General features: G+C 45.4%; 2 protein-coding genes and 1 long non-coding RNA gene across 10 annotated transcripts in view; 2 read left to right on the top strand and 1 right to left on the bottom strand.

Annotated features, from left to right (window-relative positions):
- The first annotated feature begins 3,536 nt into the window (after positions 1-3,536).
- Positions 3,537-7,493, top strand: myoz1a (myozenin 1a). Of its 3 annotated transcripts, XM_061837596.1 has the most exons (6): positions 3,537-3,725; positions 5,513-5,602; positions 5,697-5,884; positions 5,971-6,208; positions 6,488-6,650; positions 7,259-7,493. In XM_061837596.1, the coding sequence occupies exons 2-6, from the start codon at positions 5,518-5,520 to the stop codon at positions 7,491-7,493; spliced, it is 909 nt and encodes a 302-aa protein (XP_061693580.1). In that variant the 5' UTR covers positions 3,537-3,725; positions 5,513-5,517. The 3 variants fall into 3 exon arrangements, with proteins under 3 accessions (XP_061693580.1, XP_061693579.1, XP_061693578.1); XM_061837595.1 differs by lacking the exon at positions 3,537-3,725 and having other exon boundaries at positions 4,477-5,602; positions 5,697-5,881; XM_061837594.1 differs by lacking the exon at positions 3,537-3,725 and having other exon boundaries at positions 4,478-5,602.
- On the bottom strand, positions 7,327-8,022 carry LOC133509986 (uncharacterized). Its single transcript, XR_009797488.1, has 3 exons — positions 7,712-8,022; positions 7,580-7,624; positions 7,327-7,465 (listed from the first exon to the last, which is right to left on the bottom strand). It is a non-coding gene; the product is annotated as an uncharacterized LOC133509986 (long non-coding RNA).
- Positions 8,023-8,099: 77 nt separating this feature from the next.
- The window catches only part of hhat (hedgehog acyltransferase), a 28,384-nt gene continuing 14,224 nt past the window's right edge, over positions 8,100-22,259 (top strand). For 3 of the 6 annotated variants that reach the window (XR_009797487.1, XM_061837590.1, XM_061837586.1), the window contains exons 1-11: positions 8,100-8,358; positions 9,075-9,224; positions 9,293-9,357; positions 9,958-10,071; positions 10,243-10,437; positions 10,675-10,890; positions 11,671-11,848; positions 12,631-12,781; positions 14,904-14,939; positions 19,682-19,883; positions 21,156-21,300. Coding sequence is in view for 5 of the 6 variants with exons in the window: in XM_061837590.1 (XP_061693574.1) it covers positions 9,104-9,224; positions 9,293-9,357; positions 9,958-10,071; positions 10,243-10,437; positions 10,675-10,890; positions 11,671-11,848; positions 12,631-12,781; positions 14,904-14,939; positions 19,682-19,883; positions 21,156-21,300 (1,423 nt within the window). In the remaining variant the exon portion in view is untranslated. Of the gene's footprint in view, positions 9,225-9,292; positions 9,358-9,957; positions 10,072-10,242; positions 10,438-10,674; positions 10,891-11,670; positions 11,849-12,630; positions 12,782-14,903; positions 14,940-19,681; positions 19,884-21,155; positions 21,301-22,259 lie in introns of all 6 variants that reach the window. The other 3 variants (XM_061837588.1, XM_061837587.1, XM_061837589.1) reach the window with 3 other exon arrangements.

Genomic DNA, 22,259 nt, shown 5'->3' with positions numbered 1-22,259 from the left:
ACAACTGGAAACATGTACGACTCAATTAGCCAACCTTTGCTGCTAGTGTTAGCTTGCTTGTTTTTCCACATACTCATCCAAATAATACGAGGTCGTATATTCCAACAGAGACGGGACGGGGTCACGGTTTTGGAAAGGGATGTCTTTCCTGCCCAACAAAAACCATCAACCCTAAACACAAAATCTATAGTATGAAGATACTTGGTTCAAGCTTGTAGACATAAACATGTTCATCAATTTGATACCGCTGCTTATTCACATGCATAATTGAATGAATACTGGACTGCTAAGTTATTGTATGCTGTAAAGAAAACCAGAGACAAACACATTCTAATTTGAAACGCACAGAAGATGTTAATTATAAATTTGTATTTGTAAAAACTACCACAAAATAGTAGCAGCACTGTTATGACTTCCCCTGCTAGTCCGAGTAAACAATGTGGAGCCGTTTTACATTTTACAGAATTGTAGTCACGTACAGCTTCAAAAGACAAAATATGGCACTGCAGAGAAGTGTGTGTGTGTGTGTAACTCGTACATTTTATTTTATCAACTAAATAACAGATGGATGAGTGTTTATTTTGCTGATTTTATATGAAGTTGTGCAAGGGAAGGTTGATTTACTGCCAGCATTAACAAAAGGGATTTATGGTGCAAGAGAGGCTGTGGAGAGGTGGAATTGATCGCTAGGATAAAAATAGGACAGACAACTGAATGTGGTCAGTGATCAGCATTGCCCATGGAGGATTATGATCATATTTTTGTTTGTATGCAAGATGATAAATGTGATTGTTTAAGTCATGAAAACACACAGCCTTGTGGACATTAATGGAAGATGACTAGGAAGGATCAGGACTAGAGATTAGAGGGGAAAGGCAAAAGGTTGATGCACAGAAGTGTGTAGCTTTCTTTACCAAATACTGAAATTGCTTTCAATTAAAATAAAATACAATTAAATAAAAAAGATTTTAGATGAGATTTTCAATAATTGGTTATTTTCTACTGTATGGATGTCAAGGCACCAAAAAGACATTAATGGTAATAAACTATGATCACATTTTTCGGGGTACTAAGGACATGTCTGAAGAGGTTTATATTTACAATAAAATGAGACATTTTTAGATGAATAAAATTTGATCTGAAATGCACTCCACTTGTCTGACGTGTCTGGTTTTATACTGCCCCCTGTCGTTTATTATGCAACCACACAACTGTACTTTATTTTAGTCTCATTTTAATTTCACTCAATCTGACTTTTTTTTTCTTTTCCAAAGTGCTTTTCATAATATCCAGCCGTCCATTTTCTCAGCCGCCTATCCCCACGAGAGTCGCGGGAGTGCCGGAGCCAACCCCAGCTGTCAATAGGCAGGAGGCGGGCTACACCCCGAACTGGTCACCAGCCAATCGCAGGGCACACGGAGACAGACAACAGTCGCACTCAAAATCACACCGAAGGGGCAATTTAGAGTCTCCAGTGAATGCAAGCATGCGTTTGGGATGTTGGAGGAAACCGGAGCGCCCAACCGGAGAAAACGCACGCATGCACGGGGAGAGCATGGCGGGGCCGGGATTTGAACCCCGGTCCTCAAAACTGTGAGGCCAACGCGCTACAGTTGTGCCACATATGTGTTTTTCATATCAGACAAATGCAATTCAAAGCACTCTACATGAATTAAAAATATATATTTAAAAAAAGAAAATGCCTACCACTAGTCCAGGACACAGAAACACACACATTTAAAAAAAAAAATAGTAATAATAATAATAATACTAAGGCCAAATAACCTGAGGAAGAATACAGTGCATCCAAGTGATATACTTATACCGGTACTGTTCAGTTTAGAATACACACTCGTACCTTAGGCGCCCCTGCAATACATTTTGTGAACTATACAGCTTGATTACAAAATAGATGATGATAAATAACTGGAGGAATAAACGTAATGTGGAAACAACATGCATATAGTTATGATTTAGTAAGTAGCCTTTCTGATTCTGACATACACAAAATTTGAGATACAGTATATTTTTACAGTTCGCCTCGAAAACAAGCGTACTGCATCTGATATTTTTACGGACACTGGGTGGCGCTAGAGTATTGCAGTGTGTAGTCTGGGGCACATTTGGATGCCATTGCAGACAAAGCAATAAAATCCCACTCTGATCTTTAGTCTGATATTCAAATATCTCATTTCTTGCTTCTTACGTAGCTTGGAGTAAAATGTCACACGCTCCCCAAGAATTTTCTGAGCCACTTATCCTCACGAGGGTGGCGGGAGCGCCGGAGCCTATCCCAGCCGTCATCGAGCAGGAGGCGGGCTCCACCCTGAACTGGTCGCTAGCCAATCGCAGGGCACAGAGAGACGGACAACAGCCGCACTCACAATCACACTTTTGGGGGCAGTTTAGAGTCTCCGATGAATGCAGGCATGTTTTAGCCATGTGGGAGGAAAGCAGAGTGCCCACCCGGAGGAAACCCACGCAGGCACGGCGAAAACGGGCAAACTCCACACGGGCGGGGCCAGGATTCGAACCCCGGTCCTCAGAACTGCGCGGCGGATGCACTCACCAGATGTTCACAGCGCCACCTGTGCAACTTATCGATTATCAAATTCACCAACAATATTTTGGATCATTGATCAATGGCAGTGGTAAAAATCTTCCGATTCAAGCCTCTCAAAGGTAAACATTCCGATTTCTGTTGTCCTACATGAAAGCAGACTGCTTAACTTTTGTATTAAATCCAAACAAAAGACACCTGCAAACATCTGTTTTTACGTTGGAAAACAATCATCTCCATTTTTGTCTCGTTTCTGATGTGACCGACAAACCAGTAACTGAATGATCTGTCAATTTGAGAGAATGTTTTTTTAATACAAATGGATAAATGGATTTAAAAAAAAAATATATATATATATATATGCAAGGACAGAAATATTTTCTCATCCGAATTAATTAAAAAAAAAAAAAAAAATCAACTAATTAATGATTGTTAGTTCCTGCCCTATATTCTCGGACTTACAAAAAAAAATACATTTGAAGTAAAGGGAGAAAAGAGCTAAATGCAATATTTTTGATGATGTAAATGCTCAGCGGGCTGGATTAAAGCCCACGGCGGGCCACCCTTTGTGCATCGTCACGTCAGGTGTCGCGTGTCTGACCCTCACTTTCTAACACAAAGAGCCCGACTGTGACTTCCACACACACAACTTACGCTTGACCTCGGACGTGCGCATTTCCACTGGGCTTCGCTTTGCCCTCAGACTTGGTGTAACCTAAACACGCCGTCTCGTCTCTTGAGGTTATCTTGTAACTGATGTGGCTTCTCCGCGTTCCTGCTGCTAAATATACGCTCCACAAGCATCTGGGAGAATCATTTTGTTCCCTTAATATCCCCATCAGCACTTTAAGCTGGCCAAAAGACTGACCCCCCCTCTCCTCCTCCCCCCCCCCCAAAAAAAAAAAAAAGAAAATCCCACCCACCCCTCCATGCTTCCTGCATCCCTCTCCTCAAAATCCAAATCCACCACACCGCTGTCACCCGCAGCCTCAGCCTGGAAGAGACGACCTAAAGGGTGGGTGTCGCGCTGACCCCCGAACCGGGAACCGACTCGCCGCACGCTTTTTGGGGATCTCTCAACTGGGGATCTCGGATCTCAGCCCTAAACAGGATTTTATATATTTAAAAAAAAAAAAAAAACAACAACAACAACAAAGGAACGCAGGTGAGTATTAATCAACTGACGGCTTTCATTAACATTTGCAAAACAAGTAGCGGGGGTCGACGTGCGGCACGTTCCAAACGATCCTTTCTGGGGGAACTTGCGACAATCGTTCTGAACGCTGTTGGAATTATTTGAGTGCATCTTCAAATGACCAAAGGAATGGACCAATGTGCCGACCCTCCCACTCTGAGCGCTGCATAGAATGAATATGCTGTCACGAAACCCTGAAAAGGGGCGGGGGGGGGGCATTGGCGTTAAACCTGAGAGGCTGCTCCTAATCATTTTTTGGGGGGGGGGGGTTTAAAACTGCACCACTGACTTTATTTAACCAACATTTGCATTCGGTAAGAAATGTATTCAAAAGGTGGACTAAATTCCGGGAATGTGCGTGCGCTGATGGGTTGTATCGGACCCCTTTGATCATCAAATGACGCTCAATATTTTGGCTTGGGGTGGCTATAATAAAAATAGCATCGTGGGTTGTGTTACAGCCACTCGATGTGATGTTTTTCCTTTTAACAAGGGGGGGTGGGGGCTCGACATGTTAAGCGCTGGAGGTGCTTATGGACGGACTTACAAGTAAGACAAAAAAAAAAGAAGGGGGGGACCATACAAAAGAGCAAAAAAAAAAAAACAAAAGAAACATTCAACGAGGAAGATTCCTCCATTTTGAACCAAATGCAAAATAAAAATGAAAAAATGAACCTTGGCAATCAGTTCCATGATGTTGATCGACTTCCACTTGTTTCGATTTTTATTTATTTTTTTTTTACAGAAAATGTCACAACTATAAAAACCATGAACGCCACTGGCTGGCAATGCTTTAAGTAACATCTATAACTGTCCAACAATAGAAATAAAGAAATATAGAATAAAACTAAAATGTGCTTATCATCACACTCAATTGCGCAAAAAAGCCAAAGAAAAAGCAAAACACACTTGTGGTGTTCATCGTTCTAATCTCTCAAACGGCGGTTTTGAAACTTTAAAAAAAAAAAAAAAAAAAATGACCACTTCAAAAAATTCCAAGCTCTCTAAATAGCACCATCACAGTGTAGTAAGCCGGCGTGCTCATCATGCTTTATTCCTGAAAAGTACACCGATGGCCAAAACGCAAACCTTCCTATCTGGAAAATGTACTTCGAGAATGATTCAATTAAAGTGTATCAAACCAAAGTTCAATGAAAAAATGTGCCTACCGAAACGTTTGAAAAGATTAAATGCAACGGTGTTGTATTGGAAAAAAAATACCTGCAGCAAAAGAAGTGTACTGGAGTGGATTTTTGTCCTGGTTGTAGTCTTTGTAAAATTCTACAAACTTAACCTCAGTGATTCTTTTTGTCCCGCTAGAGGGAGCCAAAGTAGCACACTTGATTCCCTCATTTTAAGTAATTTGATGACAACCTGCATGACCAAACAAATAGCGAGTACTTGAACTATTATTATTATTATTTTATTTATTTTCTTTTTTTTTCCCCAGCTCAGTTTCCTTGGCGGAACGTCGGGAATCTGAGGGGAACGACATCCTTGACTTGACTTAAAGAGATTTTTTTTTTTGCCAATAAATTTGAACTCGGTATTGTAGACAGTCGGGTGACGCGAACTTGTAAACAAATCAGAGTTTTCATTGTAATCCAGAAGAAGACACCACAACACCATCAAACATGAAACTCTGAGAGTGCCGGTCCAAGACCCAAAATCTTTGTGGGATGGCGATCCCACCATGAAGAGATTCACAGGATCCCATACTGGCGTAATTGACATTGATCTCATTTTCTCGCCCCCAGCAGCCATGCCGGCAAGAACGCCCACCCCAATAAGCAAGAGGAAAAAGGCCACCAAAGTCATCGTTGACTTATCAAAAATCTCTCAGGACGGTAAGTCTGGCAGTTTGTCGCATCATCCGCCAAACTCGACACCAACACTCGGCCGTACGGTCGGCGCTTCACTGAGGGGATTGCGCTTACCTAGAGTTCGAGCCCGTGGTGAAGATATCCGAGTTCGACTTGGGGAGAAAGATCGGAACGCCAAAGGACATCATGCTGGAGGAGTTGTCGCTGCTCAAGAACAAAGGCTCCAAGATGTTCAAGATGAGGCAGCAGCGGGTGGAGAAATTCATCTACGAGAACAACCCCGACGTCTTCGTTGGCGACTCCGTGGTAGCGCGGAGCAAACGATCAAGCGCAAATACATTTTGTAAGAAAATAGATAACGCTGTGCCTACCTTGGCCTTGCTTCCCTTTAGGACGAGTTGCAGAAGTTTGTCCCGACGGTGGGCGGTCACACGATACACCTGGGCGGGTATCTCCTCAGCAAGGATGCCAGTCAGAGGCATTACGGAGGGATGCCGTTCGGAGGGGGGGGGCCCGTGCCTCCCCCGAAGCCCGGGAACGAGGGCGGAGAAGCCGGAGGAGTCGGCGGGGGGGCGCAGCGCGGGAAAGACGGACTCCACGGAGGATCTGGGGAAGGATCCACAGCGAAAGGTTGGTATGAAGGAATGTTGACGTCTCACGGACACCTTGCAAGTTCGCCATCTCTGAGTGTCTCCATTCAATCACGACGATCAACTGATATTTTCAGGTGTGTGGAGATGAATTGATGAAGTGTTACATAAAGCGTCGAATTATGCCCATGAACGCAAAGTAGCTCCGAAAATGTTCAAATTTTGCCTTCAAAAAAAACCATCGCCCACCAACGGTCGGCACTGCTAGCGGACTTTCGAGTCCGTCTCATTTTCCAGTCGACGATCTTTCGCTTGACAGATGGCGGCGGAAAAGATGCGGCATCGAAGATGGCCCCCAAGACCTACATCTCGCCTTGGGAGAAGGCCATGAAGGGTGACGAAGGTTTGCTTGCGACCCTGAAATGGACCATGCCCGGTCCCGTTCATCATATTGAACTGCGCAAGTACAAATGCTTTAACAGGTACTCGACTTTAGAAGAAAATGTGAAATTTGGCTAGCGTGGCTCTGTCATGATTTTATTGAGGAGAGAACTTGCATTTGTCTCTAACCTGTAATTAAAAACAAAACTGTGCTACTTAATGGAGTACCTCAGGGTTCTAGCATTTGACCCTACCCGTATTTAACTTTCACATTAATGACCATCCATGACTCATCTAAAACTTGTTTTTTTTCCCTTCACATATGTATCCTAACGAGACATTTATCCTCTGTATTTTCCACAGAACCCGATAATTGCCACAACTATGCATGCTTTCACACCGCGGGCATCCTGCAATAATACAATTGGAAAATAATTCATAGTCTGGGGTGACCTATCAATTGAACTATGCTACTTTGTGGAAAAAAAATGTCAGGGTTCTGTTCTTTAACATCACCATTTTGCAATCTATGTGAAACTTAAGCTTCTTCCGAAATTGGTGGACAGCTATAAACGCCTCATTTAACCAACAAAGTCATTGACAGTACGCAGAACCCAGCGAAGCTGCATAGTGATGGCGTTTTGGTTTGTTTGTTTGTTTGTTTGTTTTTTAATTGTGAATAAAACTGACACTTGCCTCACATTACCAGGACTGCCATGCCATACGGGGGATTTGAGAAGGCTCTCCAGTTCATGAAATTCCAAATGCCGGACACCGAGAAGACCAAAGTGGTGGCCGAGCCCACGGTCGTGTACGGGCACGAGATCAACCTGCGGCCTTCTTTCAACCGCACGCCCATCGGCTGGGTGGGCAGCGGCGAACCCAGCAGCATCCACGTGGATCTGGACAGCGTGCCCTACGACGGCGAGACGGAGGAGCTGTGAAGAAGCGGCCGCCGAGCGCACGCAGACAAACAAATAACGTGCAAATACATATTGCATGCATGCACATTGACGCCAGATGAGCTTACCAGTGCTGCTTTAAATGACGGCCCAGATGTGGCAACGTTCGTGCTCTGAAAGGCAAAAGAACAAAATGTACACGGTCGAGAGAAAATAAACCACGGGGAGGTTTTTGACAACGTTTAAACGGATGGACTCACTTTCTCACGTGTGTCCGCATGTCAACATGTTACAACAGTTGCCAAGCATATCGCAGGGGCACGTCGAGACAAACAAGCGAACTAACAATCACACCTTGGGCCAATTAGTGTTTCGGGTTTTTGGGATGTGGGGGGGAGAGAAACCCACGCAGGCACGGGGACAACATGCAAACTCCACGCAGGCGGGTCTGGGATTGAACTCGGTACCTCAGAACTGTGAGGCGAACCCTTTCCCACCTCCAAGAACAAATATTTGTACTTCATGACTTCCCACCACTGCCCGTGCTGCGTCAACGATAGTGAGTGACTGAGCACTGAATAATAAATAAACATACATATACTATACATACTGCGCTGCCTGCATCACGAAGGCAAACGGGAACCCGACCGAAACTTTCATTTTCAAACGAAGAGTCCTCCCGGCCTGAGTGAGGCGCCCATTTTGACAAAGCGCGAGCACGAAGGAGAATAAAGTAGTAGAAGAAGAAAAAGAAGAAGAAGAAGAAGAGAAGGCGGAAGTCAGTCCGTGCTTTTCTTTCCTTTCTGCGTTAGTTTTTGTTCTCTAAATTTTAATTTCAACTCAAGACCGGCTGTCGCAGACTGTCTTTTGAAAACCAGCAAAATGGGCCCTAACCTCACATTTTCAGGTAATAGCAACTCAACGTGAACGCTAGCGAGTTGCCTGCCGCCGGGATGGGACAAGTTAGTGTGGAAGATGACTGCGGACTGACACGGCTGAGGAGAAAACGTCACTCTGCCACACCCACGTGTTCGACTTTAGCTGCTAATGATCAAATATTGCAGCCATTGTGCCCACAAGCATTAACATGAGCATACTTAGTCCACCCTCACCGGAGCGAGTACGCCGCCTGCGTGACTGTCGTAAAGCGTTGTGTGTTACCTGGCAACCGACAACACCGCCCCAACTTCCGTCAATACCAGACTACTAAAAACAATTAGCTTTACGTAAGTAAACCTGTGAGGGTGCTACTAAATTCCATGCAGATCCAGCCATATGCAAATTGGGTAACAGATTGATTCATCTTCATCATACAAGAAATGTTATTTTACAGCCTTATTCCAAAAGTGGGATCATTTTATTTGTTATTTGCAAAGAGGAATGCCCAAAACTGAACTGCTCCCGGTTGCCAGCCTGGCACCACAACGCAGAAACAAACAAGCGTCCGCACTCACATTCACATTCACACCTACGGGCAATTTAGAGTCTCCGACGAATGCATCCAAACTCCACACAGGCGGGGCCGGGATTTGAACGCCGATCCTCAGAACGTCAAGGCAGACGCTCTCGCCAGTCATCAAAGTCCCACCACGCAATGGAATGTATTTCATAATCATGTCACAGGCCTGCAATAGCGCTGCGATTTCGACCGGATGACATCGAACCCAAAGGTCCGTTGGGCGCCACTGCCGAGGACGGAGCTCCTCGTCTACTGGCTGCTATCCTTTGGCTCCCATTTCTACTCTTTTTATGAACTTCACAGGTTCTCCAAAGGTAGGAGAATGATTGAAATTGCCTCAGCTTGTTGGCAGAGCTCCGGAAATATTGTTTCTTTATTTCAGAGCACGAAGCAGGATTGGACAGACAATTTCAACTGGAAACGGGCCTCGTTCAGGGGTTCAAAAGGGTACGTTTTTCAAAATGATGACCGTTGCCTTTGAAACAGCCGCTGTGCATGAAAAGTTTGCCATACCCCTGGTTAAATGATGTGTCTTTGTGATCAGAATCAGCTTTATTGGTAGCATGATAAAGTATAATATCTATCGTGTAAAGAAAATTCCACCATGAATGTAACCTGTAACCTATTGAACTCAATTGATGGTTGAAATCCTTTTTGACTGGGGAAATGAAAACAAACAAGTCAAAACAAAAATGGTGGCAATAGTATGCAAACCTTCTTGGAAGTGGGATGTGGCTTTGTTCTGAATGAACCAATCCAACAAAGAAATCTCACATTTCTTAATATGCAGTTGTGCACAACTACATGGCCCCGTAGCTCAGCGGTTCGAGTGTCGGTTTGGTAAACCAGGGGCTGCGAGTTCGTATCCCGCTGGGGCCTCCGCTCCCCGCCAGGGGCTCCCGTCAAGAAGGGCAACTGTGGCAAACAAATATGAGCGTGATGCCGTGGCGACGCCTAACGGGACAAGCCAAAAGAAATTGTCTTCTGCTGTTGGTTTGGTTTTTCACCTTCCTACTTTCTGGTAAAGCGTTCTTGTGTTTTGGTCAGGATGCTTCGGACTTTGAGTGGAACTTCTGGACCGAGTGGGCTCACAAGTCTTTGCTGTGGACCCTGACTGGACACGCGCTCCTATCCAGATTTTGCTGCATCTTTTACCCACAGGTTGGACTGAACCCGCCTCACACAAACATCGTCCATGTTCATGCGACAGTTGCACGACACGGAAGCACACAATCACGTCAATGTCAATAGCAAAACAGGAACAAAGAGGAAAGTGTGTGGCCTTGAATGATTTTTTTTTTTTTTAAATTTTCCCCTACCTTGCGTCAACAGTTTCGGGTCGCGGCGCTGACGGTTTACGGCCTCTTGGCCGCCGTCGGCGTTTTGGGCCTCAGAGGTGTCGGCGTGTTGCTCCTCCACGTGGTTTTGTCCTTCTCCGTGGCGCAGCTCAGGAGGTCCGCTCTGTGCTGGGCCTGCAACCTCCTGCTTCTCTGCACACTTCACGTCCCACCGCTCCAGGACATCCAGGTGGGGGTCCCGCCTCAATGTAAATAGATATTTGAATGACATTCTTAATTATGACCATCCAGAGAGAGACTGTGATGCTCGATTCAATGGACACAAGAGGGTGGAAGAGGCCAAGCCAAAATGGCGCTGCTTCATCTTAATGATAAAGTGTTCAATATACGTCGTCTATATGTCTCTGTATGTGCTATATCTCAAAGTGAACGTCGTCCCAAACTTTTGCCCCTGAATTTCTCACAGAGAGGCTGGTACGAGCGCGACGAGGAGTACTACCTGCTGCTCTTCAGCGTGGCAGTGGGCACGCTTCGGCTCCTCAGCTTCAGCCTGGAGCGATGCGGGCGCCCCGCAGTCCACGCGGGGACTTTCCCGCAGCTGTGCTGGCTGTTGTCGTACACGTTCTACCATCCCTTCTTCTACAACGGCCCCGTCATCACGTATAACGACTTCGTGGAGCAGGTGAGGAGCAGAGGAGCCAAGCGACGGCAGCTCGGCTTTTTAACGGAATACGGGCGTCACCCCGCGATACCGCGGTTCATCGGTCGCTGGTTTTCGTTTGGCAGCGGAGTTCCGGGGATAGTCGTTGTTCCCGCAGAAGAGAGAGAACATATTTTATACAGTATGTGTTGATGCTCTGTGTGGTAAAATAATGTGAAGAGAGTTGAAGAGCCTCATTTCAACAAAGGTAGAGCATTTCCATCCATCCATTTTCTTAGCCCGGTTATCCTCACAAGGGTCGTGGGGTGTGCTGAAGCCTATCCCAGCTGTCAACAGCAGGAGGCGGGGTACACCCTGTACTGGTTGCCAGCCAATCGTAGGACAGCCACACTCACAATCACACCTCGGGGCAATTTCGTGCCCAATTTATGTTGCATGTCTTTGGGGTGCGGGAGGAAATCGGAGTGCCCGGAGGAAACCCACACAGACACGGGGGAGAACAACTCCGCACAGGCGGGTTCGCTATTGAAACCGGGACCTCAGAACTGTGAGGCCAACGCTTTCCATCTGATCCACCGTGCCGCTCATTTCCATCACCTTTTTGCGGCGGGGAGTGTCACTTCCAGTCTTCTTTTTGCTATTCGTGGCAGGCTGTATTTGAAAAAGTGTATTTTAATAAGTTTACAAACTTTTTAAAGCACGTGGGAAGGTTAAAAAAAAAAAAATGGTCGCCAATAATTCCCAATTGCGGCTAGAACGTATCCCCGCGAGCATTTAAAGACGACGCCCGACACCTTGCAGATGCAGACGCCCGTGGAAGAGGGCGAGCGGCACAAACCGGGCGCTCGCTACCTGTTGCTCCGGTCGGCTCGGATCCTGATGTGGTGGTGCATGGCAGAATTCATGATCCACGTCACGTACATGCACGCCATCCAGTCCAACGAGACCTACCTGGAGATTCTGCCCGCGTGGGCCTTGGGTGGGTGATTGGGTTCTGACTTTTGAGGGATCCACCTCTTTACAAAGGAAGTTAATGACGTGCAAGGTTAAAAACAATAATGATAATTACAGACTTGCTCTCACTGACCTTGTTCCATTATTCATATGTGATGATTTGCATTTAAATTCGGCTTCGCAGTTTAAACTTTGACTTTATCTTCATGTTTTGCTCATTTGCTTTTAGAAGTTAACACTCAATCCTTTTTTTATTCCTTTTCCTTTCTTTTTTTAATTCATCATATTTCACTACTAAACTACGTAAAAAAAAATGGGAGCAGAAATATTTCTTCATTTTTATCTTTTAATTAAAAGCAACAGGTGCCTTAAAATTCAATTACATTTGTATCAGTGATTTACTATTTCTTAAAGTAAAGATCTTATGGATGTAAAATTTATGTAATAAGTGCTATTTATTTTCAAGTTCAGTGGCTATAACATAGTTGTGGTTACAAAACAAAATGTATTTTCTTATATCAAAATCTAGAAATTAGTTGCTTTTTTTTAAGTAGTGATTTGTAAAATTATGCATTTTTTGGGAACAAAAAAAAAACGTGGCTTAAATTACATCATTTGTATATTATTTAAAAGAATGGTTGAAAAATATTTTGGCTATAATTTGATGTCATTTGGAATAATAATAATATTAGTAAAATATAATATAAAGTATAATAAAAAAGAAAAAGCAACAGCTGCACATTGTCATTTCTGTTGATATTATTTTTGGTATCAATGTGTTCCATTTGATTACTTGTGGCGTGGCAGGTGGCCTGGCCCTGGCCCTGGTGCAGTTCTTCTTCGTCAAGTATCTGGTCCTGTTCGGCCTCCCGTCCACGTTGGCCACGTTGGACCGGCTGGATCCGCCCGGCCTGCCTCGCTGCGTCAGCATCATGTACAGCTTCACCGGCATGTGGCGGTAAGTCGCGTCCGCTCAGCGACCCCCCCCCCGCGTTCCTTGGCCGGCACGCGCTGTACATCCTCGAAATAAAAAGCTTGCATTTAATGTCGAGTGCGTTTTAAAGTGCACACGCACACTTTGGCAATCACACCGAGTTGACTCGCTCATCCTTACTTGCGATCGCCAGGAAGGGTCACCTCTGCGTCACATTGGCGTGTCTCAAGGACTCATCTTACTTTCTTTTTTTTTTTTTTTTTATGACTAGCGCTAAAGGGTGAAAGGTTAATGTCGCAAAACACACACACACGCGATCAATTTCATCAATGATCTCTATTGAAGGTAGCGCCTATTTGTGAGCTGCCTTTTCCGAGCCTTGCAAACGCACGACAATGCTGACTGCACACTGCGGGTGGCGCTGTTGCTCAAGGTGCCACGCGGGGTCGAAAGCGCCTTACTTAGACCGAAGGGACTTGTGAGGTCACGTTCAAATTTCTATGCAGATGACAGTTGTTTATGCATCACAGCTGCGTGAAGAGATACATATTTTTTAAATGACCTCCAAAGTACGTACATCATTCATCACAAAAGTGGTACAATTGGTGTTCAACCAAAGACGTTAGACGAGTTCTAACCATCAACATGCACGAATCTTGTTTTCTTTGTATTTTTTTTTTTTGTATTTTTGGTGGGGCTGTAATGCCAGCACACAACTGTTTACGTGTTTGCATTTGAAGAAAAGACGTAGATGGATGTTATCAGTAGTGCTCGACTACAGGTCAAGGGGTATAATCCCAAACAATTGACCTTATCTATGTACCTATGTCATTATGTAACCCGTGTCTCTGTTACATAAATGCATTTGGTGAACAGGTTGAGTCAGTGGAAGGAACCTCTCAAATATCCACTCTACCTCCTTTATTTCTCGCCCGTTTCCTCTCTTTGTATGATTATGATATGCCGTCATTTCCGGCCTATAAGGCGCGACTGTTGTCACGCGCTTTGAACCCTGCGGTTTATTTGTGCATTTTTTTCCAATGGTCGCAAGGGGGCACTCGAGCAGAAAAGTAAGTGAGACCGGTGGAATATATGTGCCGAGGAATTGACTTTTACCATTTACCCTGTTAGCGCTGCGCTAGCGTGTTACTGCTGTGTTTCAGTGATTTTTACAAGGTTTTTTTTTTTAAAACCGGCCTTGTTAGCGCGCCTTTAGCGCTGCGGCGCTAGCGTTAGCGCTAAACTGTCTGTGTACCGTCTTTGTAAATATCTCTTGTTTCAATGTCGGTTTCAATGTGGGCACTTGCAGCTTTTACGCGGCTGCGGCCTACCTACGTATACCAAATGGTATTTCCTTTACAAATGTACTCGGCGAGGCTTATAACCAGGTGCGCTCTGTAGGGCGGGAATTACGGTACTCAGTTACATTAGTCATGACTGTCCCCTTCTTCCTTGACAACCACACCATGTTTGCGCTTCCAAAAAAATGAAAGATAAGCGACTCCTCCAAAAAGTTGTTCGGTAGAGTAAGAACTCCAGGGTTTGCGGTTTTTGCATTGCCGCAGGTTTATCGCCTGGTGTGCAGGTGCGAGTCGCCGACCCAGCGCTGCATTTGGAACTTGCAAATTGCAATTGCTAACCGCTGGAACTTCTTCAGGAAATCGAAATGTAGTTTGATGAATGTCCTTGTTTTGAAAGGCAAACAAGTGAATAGAATGTGCTGAGAAGCAAGCCACAAAAGCAGCACTGGCCCTCCATGTCAAGCGCGAGACGTAACGCTGAGACGGACGGTTTAGGCAAGTGGGCCCAACGGTGCTGACCGGTGACGCACGGCAGTCCCGCGTGCGCTGAGCTGGCCCGCGTCGGCGACGTCGGCGGAATGCATAACGCTGTCAGCCGACGACGTCGACGGCAAACGTTTGATGGGCGCGCCAACTGAGAAAGGCCCGCTTCTTCTAATCTTCTCATGACGTAAGAGCAAGGCAGCGTCTGGCGCACAAAAGGGAGCGCTCCTCGACATGCCTGGGTTCATTTGGCACGGCGTATAATGAAGCCGCCGGAGCTCAGGTGTTCCCGGCTCATGCTATTATCATGTAAATGTGAGAATCCAATTAATGTTCTCCCCCCTCTGTCTCCACTCTCACAGGCATTTTGACAAGGGCCTCTATCGATGGCTGCTCAGGTAAGAGGACTGCAAATAACTCAAGTAGTCTTCTCGTCCGGACTTTGTCTGGCCATCTACCCGGCAGCATCTGGCTATACGTACGTCCGTCTATTCATCTAAAATGATGTGTCTTAATTCAATATCAATCCACAAATCGATCGTTTTGATGAGGTACGTTCCGCTTGTCGATTCCGCCGATAGTTCTAAAATGCCACCAGGTGGCAGTATTGCACTGCAAACGCGTGCCGACTCCCTTCCACTATGTGAAGGGAGTCGTTTTTACTTTATTTTATTTTGTCTAATTATCTGCCTGTTTACTATTTTCTTCCCCACTTGAGCACGTCTTCATTCTGGTACATTATTGAACTATTTCAAAACCTTTTTTTTTTTTTTTTTTTTTTTTTTCGTGAAAAAAAGAAGGTTGGGAGCAGCTGCCTTGCCCAGTTGATCATAAATAGACAAGGACGCTGCATTTGCATGGAGGCTTTCTTATGATTATGAGCTCACATTTTGTGGTTGTTGGCGAATAAAAGCGCGTTGTTGTTGTTTCCGCCCGCCTAACCCTGGAGAAATGCCTCCTTTGTTTAAGACGTGCATACAATATGTTGCAGCAGAAGGAGCGGCCACCGCGTTTTTATGATTCGTTAGCCTGCCCCCCCCCAACCCCCGACGAAGCGAACATCTCCGAATGTGCCTAGCGTTTCGGGAGTTTCCGATGCGCTTGGTGGGGGCACGTCGCCCCGTGAAGGCGGAGACGGCGTCGTGCCACGCTTGTCTGACAGCACGCTCCCTTGTCTCTTTTGCTTTTGTGTGTTGGTTTTTTAATCAGTACGCTACTAATCTGTACTAATTAGTGGGGGTATCTGGTTCATTTTGACAGGCATCCATCCATCCATTTTCTCCAGCGCTTCTCCCCATTACATTCGGCTTGCGATTGATCCGCAGCCTATCCAAGTTGACTTTTGCTCTTTTCTGAGTGAAACGGGGTAGTTGTCATTTCCCCTGAAACTATCCAACCTATCGATTCGTTAGCATGTTCCACTAGCAAAGCGTGAACAGTTTTTTTTTTTTTTTTTTTTTTTCTAAATACAGGATCCCAGTTGTCAGGCAGAGACTTCAAGCCGCAGTCGTTTTTTTTTTTTTTGTCTGTACCTAACGAAATGGCCATTCCCCTACGGCCGCAAAGGGCTTTTTCCGCTTGAGGCGCAGAATGGCAGCCACGCTTCCGTCATACTGCACCGTGGCAGCTGTGGCTTATCACCACCAGGTGTGACCGAGGAGCGAATGAATAATGCATGAAATTCTGAACCGCTTTTGAGTGCCTGGAAAAGCGCTGTACACTGTAAGCGTATTGCATCGTGATTATTAACTAACATTAATAGCAGCGATAGCTATGCATTTAATCATTAGCCCTTTTGAACACACCTATTGTGCTACTAAATTAAGAAAATAATCCACAGTGGGAGCATTTATTGCGATAGATTTCTGACCATTTTTTTATGTTTGAAGATGTGCGCTTTGGTCCTTTATTTTGGTTATTTAGACCCCCGTAGAGTACGTGTAATTCCTGAACATGGACTTTGTATAAAAGTGTCAATTTCATTTAAAAAAAAAAAAATGTAATTTGTCATACAAGTATAGCTACCGTACTTCTGCTTGACCCAGTTTTGGATCTGCTGGGACCGCCCCCTTTCTTCTGATTGGTTACCTCCATGTAGACGACCCCCCAGCGCATGTGTTTGTTATGTCAACAGCGCCGAATCTATGCTCGTGGCGTTAAAAAGCTCAAGAAATTGATGTTAATTCATATTTCTTTTGTTTTCTAAGGCACCATAAAGACAGAGGGGTACAAGTATGACTGATCGACCCACGCTCACAAATATAGTTTGGTTTTTTTTATTTATTTATTACAGAGCAGTCACTGATGGTGCAGTAGTACAGACGCCTGACTTTGGTGCGGGCAGCGTGGGATCGATTCCCGCTCAGTGACGGTGTCGATCTCTTCCCTGCGACCGACTGGCGTCCAGTTCAGGGTGTACAGTAGTCTGCCTTTCGCCCGAAGCTAGTTGGAATAGGCTCCGGCTCTCCCGTGAGCCTTGTGAGGATTAGCGGCTTGGATAATGGATGGATGGATTTATTACACGAGGCAGTTTACCATTTAGAAGATGACTTCGACTAAGTAATTTTATTCAGTACGATGCAAAATGCAGTTGGCATCTATGCAGTACGTCAGTGGAAAATGTTCAAGTAGAGAAACATTTTTTGCATGTTTTACACGATGGGAATTATTTCCTTCACCATAATTTGCTGTGGGAAAATCGGAATTGGTTTGGGGATTACAACAGTTTCAATGTCAACGAGGCCCTCACAACGGATTGTCCTAATCCCTCTTAAAAGATATTATAGAATAACAGTTCAAAAAAAAAAAAAAGTATGAACGTGAATCAGTTAACAACTTGAGCAAAGCCTCGTGAGTAATATCTGAAGAATAGCGAAGTTAACGTGAAATAAGCAAAACCTTTATGACTAGTTTGTCTTTTCTTCACTTTGTCCAAAACCTCGTGGACTGGATCGCCTCCAATTCATTTGGCATTTAAATTGCAAATGCGAGTTTCCATTTCGGGCGGGTGTCCATTGGAAACCGCACCCCCCCCCCCCCCTGCCCCTGCACGGGCCTGACACTTAACGGCATCGCTCGCAATTATGCCACCGCAAATGCACAAACGATAAGCGGCGCACAATGCGCCGCACGTCCGCTCCTCGTCCAAAGTGCTTCTAAACAGGCTTTAATGCGGCGGCGAGATAGCGCCCAAACGGTCCGAGGAGGCTGGCGTAGGTGTGAAACGGTGACTCAGCCGTGGCCGTCTCCCGGGGCCGCTAAGTGGCTCCTTCTTTGTCATTCCATTACCTGCCGCAGGTACGCCTATCGAGCCCGCTGGAGGGTCCTCCAACCGCTGCTAGATTAGAGTTTTTGCAGCTGAAGTGCAGATGAGAAGGAGCGTTTGATCCAAGATGAACAACTTGGCCATTTAGACTCTCATTTACCTAAAGCGGGGGAGAAAATCCACACGACAGACTCTGCCGGTCTCTACTCAAGCATCTGATTGAAGTGTTTGAATTGTGCGTCGTAAAGGTGTAACGCCGCTATTGTGTTAGCCGTCCATCTGCTCACGCGACCGAGCCGGCCGCCCTTTTCCGAGCTCCCGCAATTCTGGCTCGTCTTTCAGCGGCTTTTGATTAGCCACGGGGTGGCTGAAATAATGATTTTGCAGCTTAGCGGCGCCGGCTACCTCGCTGAGCAACACAAATGCCGAAACTGGATTATTCCACTTTTAACCAGTCAAAGTATTCTCGCTATACTGTATTTGATGCAAAAACGTGACACTGGCGCTACTTGTAAAGCTTCCAGCTCGTCAAAGGTACAAGTGTCATGCCTGTAAACATTCTAAAATAGATATTGTGCTGCAAAAAAATACATAAAACATTATTCACTTCAATGTCCATACGAAAAAATAAAGTTGCGGAAGTGTCATTCGACATCCAAGTGGCAGCCGTATCGCCTGCATCGTCCGTTCTTGACGTCACACCGCGACATTCGCCATTGAAAACACGCTGTGCCACCAACTATGGGACACGGAAGCTCTTTTCGAAGAAGAGAACATCTCACAATCTAGGGAAGTGACCGGGGCGATATTACCCTATCGTTTCGAGCCATATTTAGATGATATGCGGATCACTTCGAACTAGCAACAGATTCCCAGACAGGATGTATGAGCCAGTCTGGCTGAAGCCCTGCTCGGCACCGACGGGTACATCGACAAATATGGCACCCCTGACTTAGGTGCGCAGATCTTTTGTCATATTCTGAGAGGATTACGTTCCCACCCCCCAAGCTATTATTTGGTTTTCGTAGCTGTATACACACCTACCTGTCATCTGGAACCCACGAAGCTCTCGTCCTTTGCACCCGTGCAATCCATCTTTCACGACCGACCGGGTCCTATTGAAAAGTATGACGAATGAGTCCATCCTTTCCCGAGTTTTCGAACAGTATCCAGCAATACAACGAGCCGGCGTTTTGGCTAACGTGAAGGAACAACGAGTTACTTTCCCGGAGTTAAAACTAATGGAAACAAACGAGTCCACTTGAGGGCGGTCCTGCCATGTACGTCACTTCCTGCTTAAAAATCATGCGTTTCATACCAGTGGACCTTTAAGGTTCTACAGATTGCGTGAATATCGGTCCACCACGACCGCCCGGCACGCAATCAATTTGCAGAATTGTAAAAATAAGTTTATCTCTTCTCATCCTACTCTGTGAATGGCGAAGAAATAAACAAAATCAGCATAGCGTACCTGAGAGCAGCAGTAGAAATGGAAGCTGAAATCTGCTCACAGCGCGCAGTGACGCCAGACGCGTCTGCCGTGAATCACAAGGCAAAAACAAAACAAAAAAGAAAAACAGAACAAATTCATTCCATCCGGTGGTGTGATTAATAACACCGGGGCCACAATTGTTATTTTGCCAGGCATCTCATTTTGTTGTCGCTCCAGGGGTCGTAACTACCTTTATCCGATTAAAAATCTCCAGAGTTGATATGACGCACGGCGAGGTCGGTCGGCCATTTTTAACCCCTTTGGTTCGCATCCGCGCTCGTCGTTCGCTGCGTACTGAGAAACGCTCGTGAAATCATCTCTGAGTTGTTTTTGTTTGTCTTTCCCCGCCTGTTGAAATGCTTCCTTTCTCGCTGGCGTTGCAGATACATCTACGTGCCCCTGGGAGGTTCGCATCGCGGAGTGCCGCGCAAAATGTTTTCCACGGCGCTGGCGTTCGGCTTCGTCTGCCTCTGGCACGGCGGCCATGACTACCTTCGGTGCTGGGCCCTGATGAATTGGCTGGGCGTGCTGGTGGAAACCGGGCTCAAGGCTCTCCTGGACTCTGCGCTCCTTCGCTCCTTTTTTGTGAGTTGCTCAAACTCCCATCTCTCATCTGAAAGAAATCTGACCACCATTCTCAGAGTTAAGTCGACAAAATTCTGCTCAATGCAACCTGGATTAAACGTAACCTCCAATTCTGCATACGCGTTCGATTCTGCAAAAATATTGGCAGTCCACCAGCATTTTAGGGATCGATTTCAGGAAAAATTAAGTGCAAAACAAAAGAAATAGTAACCTGGATCAGATCTGGATACTGTTGTCTCCCTGATTCTGGATTCACTTGGGGTCCAGCAAACAAATTTGGGTTCTCACGGGGAAAAATGTTTGCCGTAATTCCGGGCCTACAGAGCGCACAAGGTACATACATACGCTGCAGCTGTGTAAAAGCTGCAACTGCTCACATTCAAACGTGACATATTTACGGTACACAGAGAGAGTTTTGCACTAGCGCTAATGCTAAAGCTAGTGCTAACACTGCGCTACCGCTAATGCTAACAGGGCTGGTTAAAATAAAAGTTACCAGTAAATATCACTGAGACACGCCAGTAGCATAGCAGCTAGTACAGCGCTAACAGGGCTGGTAAAAGTCACATCCTCGGCACATATATTCCACCAGTCTCATTCTTACCTTTTCCGCTCGAGCGCCCCCTTGCGGCCGTTAGAAAAAAAAAAAATGCACAAATTAGCCTCATCACCGCATAAACCGCAGGGTTGAAAGCGTGTGGAAAAAGTCGCGGTTTGCAGGCCGGAAATTGCGGTAGTTCATAGAAAATCTGGATCAGATCTGGTTTCAACTCCTGCAAACTGTTCATCGTTCCAGAACATACGTACATTTTTCCCTCTCTCAAATCCACGTTCAGTTAAAAAAAAAAGATCCAGATTTGAAAAAAATCCAGGTTGATTCATCCATCAGAGAGAAGATTTGAAGTTGGCCAAAATTAAGGCACAAACCGTGGCTGCGCTTTTTAAAAGAATGTCGACACGTTTGTTGCTGGTTCAGCGAGTTGGAGGGTTTCATCGTGTCTCCCCCCCCCCCCAAAAAAAAAAAACAAAATGAAAGAGGGGGGCAGCCACTGAACGTGATTTGATAAAGAAGCAAATCCAAAGCGAGTGGTGGGACGCCGTAAAAGTGTCGGGAATAGACGAGCAGCAGCGGGCCGCCCTCCCCCTTTTCTGCGCTCTCGGCCGCCGCCGCCGCCTCGACACACTTTTTTGTTATTGTCGCTCGGCGGCGTCTCGTCACGGTCTTGCGACGCTTCTGGCGGCGGCGGGCTTATTTGCGCGCTGATTTCCCAGGAGCGGCATTCCTCCGCGGCAGCGAGAAGGCGCCTCGCCGCGCTGCTCTCCGCCTTCTCCACGGCCGCGCTCATCCTCTCTAATCTGATCTTCCTCGGGGGGATTCACGTCGGGAGGATCTTCTGGAGGCGCGTCTTCCTTCAAGGTAACGTCGGCCTTCCGTGCAGCCGCTCAGCTTTTCTCCTTTTTTTCGTTTTGTTTTTTTTTTTTTTCTTTTCTTTAGTTATGAGGCACCGCCTGGTCATTTTTTTGTTGTTGTTGTTTTTTTTCGCTTTGCGTTTCCGGCCAAATTTCGATGAGCAGATATGCCGATTGCTTCAATGAAGTGACCAAAATAAAACGAGAAAACGCCGGTTGCGGAGACGTCTCCGAGTCGCCGAGCGGTTGCGGGCAAGTTGAACATTTTCAATCATCAGAGAAAATTGATAGTCATCAAAATTTACGTCGTCATCTTTGCAATCTCTCAAAATATCACAACGGTCACCCCAAAATTTTGGACTTACTTTCGTTTTACATACCCATCAACTTTTCGGAGCGCCAACCGGTATAAACTGCCCAAAAAAAAAATCCTTATAACATACCGAAGCAAATTATATGTCAAAGTAACGGAGGGAAAAACACAAAAACAATATAGCAATTCAGCACTCAGGTAATAACTATACAATGCAAATTTAAACAAACAAATATTGAAAAAACAGGAAAAAAAAAAAAACCTAAGAAAAATAGAAATTCAGCAGTAAGGTAAAAACTATACAATAAAAACTTCAAACATAAAGTTGAATAAAAACTAAATGAAAAAACTGAAAAAAAAAAAACCTAAAAAAAAAAAAATCGCAATTTAGCACTCAGGTAATAACTATACAATAAAAATTTCCGTATGATTTGTGATATTCAGCCGTTATACGTAAGATTCACCGCAAAATCCGTATGAACTACGGCTAAAGCGTACGAGTTGACGGGTGTGGTATTAGCGAGGGCTCTGGTGCCATCTTTTGCCATCCGAACAGAGTTATGGAAAGGTGACAAAAACAGCAAGTAGGCGATTTTATCGAGTGAATGAAAAAGTGTCAAAATGTATTTTGTAATTTCCAGCCTACAAGCCGC

Source organism: Syngnathoides biaculeatus, chromosome 12 (genome assembly GCF_019802595.1).
Source record: "Syngnathoides biaculeatus isolate LvHL_M chromosome 12, ASM1980259v1, whole genome shotgun sequence".
NCBI lineage: Eukaryota > Metazoa > Chordata > Actinopteri > Syngnathiformes > Syngnathidae > Syngnathoides > Syngnathoides biaculeatus.
The sequence above is the reverse complement of the archived record's forward strand: the minus strand, read 5'-3'. Positions and strand labels throughout refer to the sequence as shown.